Source organism: Polypterus senegalus, chromosome 9, assembly GCF_016835505.1.
Source record: "Polypterus senegalus isolate Bchr_013 chromosome 9, ASM1683550v1, whole genome shotgun sequence".
Lineage (NCBI taxonomy): Eukaryota > Metazoa > Chordata > Cladistia > Polypteriformes > Polypteridae > Polypterus > Polypterus senegalus.
In genome coordinates this window covers 71,611,373-71,622,115 of record NC_053162.1, presented here as the reverse complement: position 1 = coordinate 71,622,115, position 10,743 = coordinate 71,611,373, and the positions used below count along the sequence as shown (strand labels likewise).

General features: G+C 38.4%; 1 protein-coding gene across 1 annotated transcript in view; it reads right to left on the bottom strand.

Moving 5' to 3' along the window:
• Positions 1-389: 389 nt before the first annotated feature.
• The window catches only part of LOC120535415 (ankyrin and armadillo repeat-containing protein-like), a 48,636-nt gene continuing 38,282 nt past the window's right edge, over positions 390-10,743 (bottom strand). Inside the window, exons 8-9 of the mRNA XM_039763248.1 lie at positions 817-936; positions 390-682 (exon numbers count right to left, since the gene is read on the bottom strand). Coding sequence (XP_039619182.1) covers positions 529-682; positions 817-936 — 274 coding nt within the window. The 3' untranslated portion in view covers positions 390-528. The remainder of the gene's footprint in view (positions 683-816; positions 937-10,743) is intronic.

Below are 10,743 nucleotides of genomic sequence, written 5' to 3'. Positions count from 1 at the left end.
TCAGAATGCTAGTCACTCTGTGCAAGTCATCAACTCTGCCTCCAGCAAAAAAAACCCAGACCATCACACTTCCTCCTCCATGTTTGATAGTTAGCGTCACACGCTTGAGGAACCATCCTTTCACCAACTCGACAGAGTACAAACACCAAACATCAGGGTTCTCAAACTCCAATCCTGGAGGGCCGCAGTGGCTGTAGGTTTTCATTCTAACCCTTTTCTTAATTAGTGATCTGTTTTTGCGGCTAATTAACTTCTTGTGAATTAATTTTTGTTTCCCAGAATTTCTTTTTCGTTCCGCTGAATTGATTCATTTCTTTCCTTAAATGGCACCAAAACAGAAATGAAACATGAAGTTAGTGAACCAACAGAAGACCAACTAAGTCAAGGCCTCAAACTCCAACCAATTTCACTTCAACCAGTTGCTTAATTAGGTGCTGAGTCTTGTTGTTAATTAAACCCGATTCCAGATGTGTGGCAGATTTCCTGTGGGGTCATCATTTCTGTGTCTTTGATATTCTGATTCTTCTCTCACATCCTCACCATGTGCATATTCGATGGATTGGTGACTTTAAATTGGCTCGGTGTGAGTGAAGGGATGTGTAAAGCTGTTCCCCGCGATGAGCTGGTGGCCAATCCAGGACTGGACCCTGCCTTGCTGTCAGGATAGATGCTGCCTCCAACCCTGTAATTAAAAACAGAAAACTGATGCGATGCTAGGCGCTTAGTGTAATAAGGCTATCTGATGAAAAAACTTGACATGATGAAACCTTGTAAAAACTCCTACTGCCAGTATGAACATAAGCTATTATATTTTACCTGATGGGAGGCAACCCCAGTTTTGTCAGGTGCTTCCAGCCCTCAAGGAAATTGTGGGACAACCTGCGCCCCCGAGTGTAATGAAGGAGAATTTTGGCAAGGAGTGGACTCTCTCTGCAGCTGTATATACATATGAATATATTATTTTAAAAAATAAGATGTCATTCAGAAAACCACTTCAAAAATATACTGTAGTTATCAAACTTTATCAAATAGACAAAACAGCAGATTTAAAATAAACATCCCTGAATAATTTAACATTGAACAAATTAGAACATGTATTAAAGATCTTGATAAAAATTTCAATAACACTCTAGTAAAGTTAGCAGAAGATACCATATGGCAGATACTATGGCAGATGAAATTAACAATAATTACAGACTAGTTTGGGCAAAATGTAGACTTGGGCAAATTTTTCCAAGTAAATGATAAGTACCAGATGGCTCACAAGAAAATAGCCTACAAATCTTGGAGTTCCAGCTAGCATGATCTTTGTGACACACTTGTTTGTTGTGATAATCACCCCATCAACTTATGAGGACTTCTTTCCATATGATTAGCAATGTCTGTGACAACCTGAAAGGAAGGGTTCTTGCTTTTGGTGTAGTACTCAAAAAGCAAGTAGTAAGCCACCTTTTCACCAGTTGCTGAACTGTATATTTTGGTGGCGCATTCACAATACAAAATTGTTCCACAAACCTTTTACATGACAATTTAAAGGAGCCCATACAAATATACATCTCCATAACTGAAATATGCTGATCCAATATAAGACATGTTTTCTCTTTAGAAGTTATACATATAGTAGGACTAACAAAACTAAACAAAACATGAATGTGGACTTCTTGGTAGTGTCAGCTGACAAGTTTGTTACTGCTAAATCAAGGGACAGGACTCCTTATTGTGTGCAGGGCTAGTTTTTTTGTGTGTCAACTTGTATTATACTGTGCCAGTCCAGGTTGGCTGCATGCTACCAGGTGCTTCCTCCAGCCTCTTTAACCCATAGCCATCGATAGTCATGTATTGAGATGTGCCAGTCAAATGAGGACACATATATTCAGCAAGGGGTTGGTAAATATGTGCTTCAGTACTTTTATTAAAAATCTAACAAAACAAAAGTGCAAACAATGCATCAATTAGAGTCAATCAATAAATAAATAATCTATTAAAAACAGTGACAGTCTGTGAGTTAAAAGCCAGAGTTAAACCAGAATAAAACCAAACACAAACAGACTTCGGGTCTTCAATGTTCCTTCTCTAATCCCAGATGAGCCCAGCACAAGTCACTCTTTGTCTCCCCAGCTCACTCGTAACTTGCTCAGGTGGTGGAGACTCTAGCAACCACGGTCAACACCAATGACCCCCGTCTTGGCTCCCTCAGTCCATGGTGGCCAGACAATTTGGTAGTTGTACTCCGTCTTTCTTCTCACTCACCTGGAGTACCTCAGATCCCTGGGTAGGACTCCACCACAATCGCACCTTCTCCTCAAAGAATAATCAGCGGGGATGTTCTGCCTCTAGAATGGCAATTCCTCCCCCCTTCTGTGAAGAATACAAATTGAGCAGCCTCTAACACACTTGCTGGTTGGCTTGTCCTGCTTCACACCCCGATACTGCTCTCATGGCTCTTTGTTTCTGTTCTGTTTCTTTGCTCTCTGATTCTTGCCTTCACTGCGGTGCAGGCAACTTATATATGGCCTGATTGGGTGCAGATGTGAGGCACTGCCTCCTCTGAGCTGTGAACGAGTCACCTGACTGATCCACTCACATTTGCACACAAATGTGTGATCAGCTAAGCACCCTAATAAACCTCAGAGCGAAGCGTGCTCACGATCGGAGCCTGCATACTCCGGGTCATGATTTATTTAAACTAAATTTACTACACTTTGCCAAGGACCTCTCATCACATATACTCACATTGGGTGGTCCGAATCTTGAATATACAACCTACGAAAGGACCTAGGAGGTGTAGCGATGTCAACGCTATCAGCATCTAGTCAGATATGCTGTCAAGAAGGCCAATAGGACGTGGTGTTATGTAGCGCAGTGTGTTGAGTACAAGGAAAATGAGGTTATGCTTACGTTTTATAATAAGGCCTTGTCTAGAATACTGTTGTGCAGGCTTGGTCTCCAGGCTACAAAAAGAAATAGCAGTACTAGAGAAAGTTGGAGAAGAGTGACTTCCAGGACTGTCAGGTATGACGTAAGAAGAAATACAAAATGAGTCGAACCTTTTCAGTTCCAACAGAGAGTAAAAGATGACATGATTACACTATTCAAAATTACAATTCATTAACACAATGGATCCAAGCTGTTATTTTAAACACAATTCTTCACTAAGAACACTGGGGCACAGATGGAAACTTATTAAAGGTAAATTTCACACATACATTTCAAAGTCTTTCTTCACATTGAGAACAACTAACACATGGAATGAGTTATCAGGTGAAGAGGTAATGAGTAGGACTTTAGGATGTTCAAATCAACCTGATGTTATTTTGGAAGAAATTAGGTGAATGGGACTGACACGCTTTGTTGAGATGAATTGCCTGTTCTCATCAAAATTGCTCTAATGTTCCAGTGTTGTACTTCTATTCATTCTGCTGTAATGTGTGTAATTCAAAATGTACAGTAGAACTCTGTAATGATTATTGTCTGGATTGATGGATGACTATTTATACAAAAGGCATACTGTCACTGAGTGCTAATGAAATGTACGGCATATTTGTAATTCATCAACAGTGATTCAGAACTAAGAACCATTGTCTGAATCTGACCTCTAAACATCTTATGAGTTGCTGCCTTATAAATCACACTTATTTTGCTCTTAGTAAATGCAAATAAAAATTACATCAGTTATAATTAAGAACAGATCAGAAAAGCTGGTGTCACTTCAGTATACACAATACATTTTGATTGATTTTTGTTCAGATCTAATTACTTTATAACCTAAAATGAAAATTCATTTGTTTGGAATTTTGTGTCAGTGAACTATAACATTGCACTAAAGCTTAAAACTGACATAAAAATTCTTAAACAAAATTTTAGAGCTAATTAAACAATGAATTACTTTGCTATGCAATTCCTGGATGGAATCCACATTTGGTCACTTGAACTGGTTAGCCTGATTCAACCTGTCTATCAATCCTTGCATGGTGGAATACTAGTATGTGCTGCAGCCGCACAGCCCTAAAAACCTGGTTTGAATTCCCAGCTCAGTCCACTCTCTGTGCATAGTTTGAACATTTTTCCTGTGTCCTTGTGTGTTGTTCGTGGCTGTCTACCACATGTTGAAGACATGCAGGTTAAGTTAATTATCTGGATTCTGTGTGTATGAGTATACACCGTTGAGGTCTGGCATCCCTTTCAGGGTTTGCTTCCTAACTCAAGTTCTGACCCTGCCTATATAAATACACTGAGTGGGCTCAGGACATTAATGAATGAGTGGATTTCAAAGGTTTTCACAGCTGGATGGTATGTGAGTCCAGCATTGGTATTTTAGAAGAAGTCCAAAAATTGCCCTGACAGGTTCTTATAAATGCTGGTCGTAATGAACAAGGAGTAGAATTTGGCTAGAGATTCCATCTAATTCTCATAGTTACTGTTGAATTAGTGGTAATTAAAATCTGATACCTCTATAGGCCTCTCTGACTGCCTCTACCAACCCTTAGTTCAAACAAATAAACAAGGTTAATGGAGTACCAAGGTGGCAAGAATTTGTCAGCCAATGTGGCATAAGACAATGATGAAACTGCTGTAATTCCCGGGAAACCAGGAATGGCCAAGCTCGCATATGTAGCGTGTAAAAGTGTAAAAATTGATCAAGAAATAACAGAGTTATAGTTGAAAACTGAAGACTTCATTGACGTCTGTCAGACAACAGCTTTGAACAGCAACTTGAAATTGCAATGTGTCAGTCTGTTGCATCCGCATTATCTGTGCCAAGAAACTTGCCATCACAGAATGATGACAAGAAACTGGATGCATCAGTAAAAGTTGAAATGGCGGTGTTTCAGAGCAACGGCAAGCGTGGGCGTTATTTAGAACAAGTGTATCAGTATCTGATGACTGTGCTGCCTACTTCAGTGGAGGTAGAGCGTGCTTTCTCAGCGGCTGGCATACTCTGCACGAAGTACGCTCTCGCCTGGACGACGGCACGCTGGACACGTTGTGCTTTCTATGCTCTTGTTACCGCAACTAACTAGATCAGGGGTGCACTGCCCACACTTTTTCGGATTGCAAGATACTTTTAAAATGACCAGGTCAAAATGATATATATATATATATATATATATATATATATATATATATATATATATATATATATATATATATTTTTTATTTATTAATTTTATTACAATCAATACATAGCAATCAAGTTTTACAAAAAAAAAAGAATTATGCTAAGAACAGATCGATCCCCACCCTTGAGAGAGAGAGCAAGCCAAACGGTGTAAAATTTAAGGCTTTTAAAAATACCTAAATCAACAAATTCTCTGTGCTTTATAAAATCATTTCAAAATATTACTGATTAGATCCTGCCATGTTTTGAAAAAGTCTGCACAGATCCTCTAACTGAGTATTTGATTTTTCCAATTTTAAATAATATAACACATCAGTTTCCCACTGACTTAAAGAGGAGAGTTTGGGTTCTTCCAGTTTATCAGAATAAGTCTGCGTGCCAACAGTGTAGTGAATGCAATCACAGTTTGTTTGTCTTTCTCCACTTTAAGACCCTCTGGAAGAACCCCAAACACAGCTGTTAATGGGTTAGGAGGGATTGTGAGTCCAAGACTGTCTGAGAGGTAATTAAAAATTTTTGTCCAGAATAATGTTAATTTGGAGCAGGCCCAGAACATGTGACCTAGTGAGGCTGGGGCTTGGTTGCAACGTCGCAGGTTGGATCATGCCCTGGAAACATTTTGAGAGTTTTAGTCGAGACAGATGTGCTCGATATATAATTTTGAGTTGTATAATTGTATGCTTTGCATATGGAGCTTGAGTGAATTCTCTGCATTGCTACTTTCCACTCCTTTTCTGATATATTAATTGAGAGGTCATTTTCCCAGTGTCCTCTTGGATCTTTGAAAGGAAGGGATTGTAAAAGGATTTTATATATTGTAGAGATGGAGTCTAACTCCTTGAAATTGAGCAATAATTTTTCCAGCGTGGATGAGGGTGCAAGATGAGGAAAATCTGGAAGGTTCTGTTTAACAAAGTTCCTGATTTGAAGATAGTGAAAGAAATTTGTAGCTGGAATGTTAAATTTGGAACGTAATTGTTCATAGGATGCAAAGACGTTGTCTATATAAAGGTCTCTAAGCAAGTTAATTCCAAATTTTTCCAGATATTAAAACTGCATATGTTTGTGAGGGTTGAAAGAGGTGGTTCTTTTGCAGGGTGCCACAGAAAGAAGCTTCTCCGTCTTAAAATGCTTTCTACATTGGTTCCAGATTCTAAGTGAGTGGAGCACAATTGGGTTATTAGTGTATTGCCGATAACGTGTGTTTATTGGAGCACAAAGCAAGGAATACAAAGAAGTACTGCAGGATTTTACTTCTATTGCGGTCCATGCCTGTGTATGTTCTTCTATTTGTGTCCAGGTTCTTATCGACTGTATATTTGCCGCCCAGTAATAAAACTGGAAGTTAGGTAGAGCCATGCCGCCTTCTGCCTTTTGTCTTTGTAGGGTCGCTCTTTTGATGCGTGGATGTTTAGAATTCCAAATAAATGAGGTTATTGTTGAATCTAATTGCTTAAAGAACGATTTATTAATGTATATTGGTATGTTTTGAAATAAAAAGGAGCTTAGGAAGAATATTCATCTTAACAGTGTTAATTCTTCCAGCTAGTGTGAGATGAAGGGTTGACCATCTATGCAAGTCTTGTTTAATTTTTTCCATACAGACACGAAATTTTTTGATAAAGAGCTTTATGTTTACTTGTGATGTTTACCCGAGGTATTTAAACTGTTCTGCAATGATAAAAGGAAGGGTGTCTAATCTAATATTATATGCTTGCGAATTCACCGGAAAGAGTACACTTTTATTCAGATTAATTCTGAGACCAGAGAGCTTTTGAAATTCTGTGAGTGCTGCTAAGACTGCAGGCACAGAATTTTCTGGGTCCGATATATACAGTACCATGTCATCTGCATATAATGAGATTTTCTGTTCCAGTCCTTCTCTGCTAATCCCCTTTATCTGATCAGTATTTCGACAATGTATTGCCAGTGGTTCAATGGCAATTGCAAACAGCAGTGGTGACAAAGGGCATCCTTGTCTTGTGCCACGTTCTAGTTTAAAGTAGTCTGAGCAAATGTTATTGATGCAAACTGAAGCTTCTGGGTTAGTATACAGTAATTTAATCCATGCACAAATGTTCGGGCCAAACCCAAACTTCTCCAAAATAGTAAAAGGTATTTCCATTCAATCATGTCGAATGCTTTTTCTGCATCCAATGATAATAATATTTCTGGGGTGTTTGATTTAGTTGGTGAGTATATTACATTAAACAGGCGTCGAAGATTTGAAGATAAGTGTCGGCCCCTAATAAATCCAGTTTGGTCTTGTGATATTATTGAGGGAGCACTTTCTCCATCCTTCTAGCTATGATTTTAGAGAGTATTTTAACGTCGTTATTCAGAAGTGAAATTGGTCTGTATGATGCACATTGTAATAAGTCCTTATTTTGTTTTGGAAAGACAGTGATTAGTGCTTGGCGAAAGGTTTGTGGAAGAGATTGGTTATCTCTGGCTTCTGTAAATGTTGCTAATAGGAGGGAGCTAGCTGAGCGGAGAATTTCTTGTAAAACTCTGCAGGGTAGCCATCAGGGCCTGCTGCTTTTCCACCTTGGAGTGACTTTATAGCATCCAGTAATTCTGATAATGACAGAGGTTTATCGAGCTCCTCCACACTAATAGCGTCAATTTGTGGTATCTGTAATTTATCCAGAAATGCATTAGATTGTATATTGTCTTCTTTAAACTCAGTAGTATATAGGGATTTATAGTAGTCTCTAAAAGTGCACATTATATTTTTGTGTTCGATGATTTTATCTCCATTCGTGTTAGTAATTACGAGATTGCGTTGCGCACTTCTTGCTTGTGAATTTGTTGCGCTAAAAGCTTATTAGCTTTCTCTCCATGTTCATAATAATGATGTCTGGATTTGTAAATTAGTTGTTCGGTTTCTTTAGTTGTCAAGAGGTTTAATTCTGAATGTAGAGCCTGCCTCCTCTTATGTAGAGTCTCGCTTGGTAGTCTGGCATGTTCTTCATCTATTTTAGTAATTTCGCTTTTATCTCTGCTACTTTCTTCGCTCGGATTTATTTCTGTGGGAAAGATATGAGATAATCTGTCCTCTTAAGAAGGCCTTAAGAGTTTCCCAGAGTGTTCCTGCAGAGATCTCAGGGGATGTATTTGTCTCTAGAAAGAATTCAATTTGTTTGGATATAAATTCAGTACAATTCTCGTCAGCTAATAGAAGCGGATTGAGACGCCATCTGCGGGTGAGTGTATGGGGCTTAGTAATTTCAGCTCCAAGATCATCGGAGCATGGTCTGAAATAACAATAGCATCGTATTTACAAGATTTAATCTTAGGCAAGAAGTTATTATCTATAAAGAAGTAATCAATCCTTGAGTAGCAATGATGTACTGGTGAGTAGAAAGAATATGTTCTTGAATTTGGGTTTAAAACCTCCAGGGATCTGATAAGTTGTGATCAGTTATAAACTTTGTAATTATCTTTGCGGTGTTAGTTGCGTTCCCCTGTGGAGGAAGTCTTATCTAAAAGTGGATTTAGAACACAATTAAAGTCCCCAGCCATTATAAGTTTATGAGTGTTCAGATTGGGAATGGATGCAAATAAATTTTGTATAAATTCCTTATCATCAACATTAGGTGCATAAACATTTATCAAAATCATTTTACAGTTAGATAAGTCTCCCATGACCATCACATATCTCCCTTCAGGATCCAATACTACATCTGATGCTACAAATGGTACTGTTCTATGTATGAGAATTCCCACCCCTCTAGTTTTCTTTGTAAAACTAGAATGGAACATTTGGCCAGTCCAGTCTTTTGCAGCCGGAACTGATCCTTACTTAGTAAGTGGGTTTCCTGTAAAAATACTATTTTAGCATTTAGACCTGTTAGGTGAGAAAGTACTTTCTTTCTCTTTAATTCGTGATTCAGGCCTTTAACATTCCAGCTTACGGTTAACTGTCCCATCATGGAGACACTGATTCTGAGTTTTTGGTGTCATATTATAGTCTTAACTGGAAGTGAAATAGTTTAAGTCTTAATTTCCTATTCCCCCAAGAGTTGTTGCCATGCAGCTTATTATTACGTTGATAGTTATAATTATAAAGATTGAGATGAAAGATTAGATATAGATCAAGCCTGCTCTCTTTCTCTTCCCCTTAACCCCCACCCTCCCTTTTTGCCTCCCCAGGTGAGGCTAAAACCCACTTCATGCAGTCCCAGTCCTCTGACATACCCAGAGACAGAGCACGTCCAAAGCACATCAAGCCCCCATGCAGTGGCGCTTTAAGGTTAAAAGATAGAGATATCTGTTACCAATATAGTCTTTAAAAGAGGAAAAAAAAAAAAAAAGAATTTTGCACTTATATATATATATATATATACATATACACATATACATATATATATATATACATACATACATACATATAATCTTCATCAATTTTAGTGCATTAAGATGATATCCCCAGATAATAAACCCAGGTGATGGTGTTAAAGATGTGTCCAAAACAAGCATAACAAGTCTTAATGCAGTAATAGCAATAACAGCAAACCAAGGGTATGATATTGAACAGTCTCATTTAGGGTACACATGAAATAATTAGAAAAGAAAAAAAGAAAAAAAGAGGAGGAAAACGTAATTAAGCACAATAAAACACAAACATTTAGCCCTAGTAATACTAAGTAATGATAAGTAATAAGTAAGTAATAATAATATAAGAATATGAGAATATATGCTGATAAAAACCCGTATTTTAAAACAAATAGATCAGACAGTAGATTATTAATCCTAGCTTTATCATTTACCGCCATGACTCACAATTATGTATCAGAATAGTCCCGGATCAGCTTTCTTAACTCATTTTCTGCCTCCTCCTTGCTAGCGAAAACATAGAAATGCCCTGCCATTCCACTTTCAGTTTTGCCGGATACAGGAGGCCGATTTGACATTGGCTTGCCGTAGCGCTGTTTAATATTATAGAAGGCGGCGTTTGATAGCTGTTGCTGGAGAGAAGTCAGGGAAGACGCGAATTTGGCAATCTTCATATATAATATCTTCCTTTTTTTTCCTGAGGAGTTCCATCACCTCTAACTTAAATGATAATCGTTCAAAACGGACTATAAAAGATCTTGGTCGGGTCTGACGGTGTTTGATCAGACGCTGTAAGCGCTGCTATCTCAGATTCTGCTTTAAAGTCGCCCGATTATTTTAGAAAAAAGTTCAGTTGCGAATTTCACCGGGTTTAAACTTTCTCGATTCTCCGGCAAGCCTTCAATTCTGACATTATACCTTCTATTCCCATCTTCTAAAGCAGCCAGTCTGTCTCCAAGTTTTTCTCCGAGTTTTTTACATTCCGAACTGACATTTACTGCTCTTTCCTCGGCACTGGCAGCTAGATGTTCGCTATTTCGATCCGATTCGTGAATGTCTCACTAAGATGCTCCAATCGATCAGCAAGCGTGCTCAGTTTAGTCGAGTTTTTCTCAATGCGCTCTTCAATTTTACCCAGCACCTGTCGAAGTTCAAGCTGTACCTCTTGACGAAGCCTTTCATTTGCCTGTTGGATTTCCTGTCGCAGACATTCATTGGCCTGTTTCATCTCCTGTTTCAGTCTCTCATGTGCCTTTGCCGTTGCTTTCTCATTAGCCTTCTCGCTT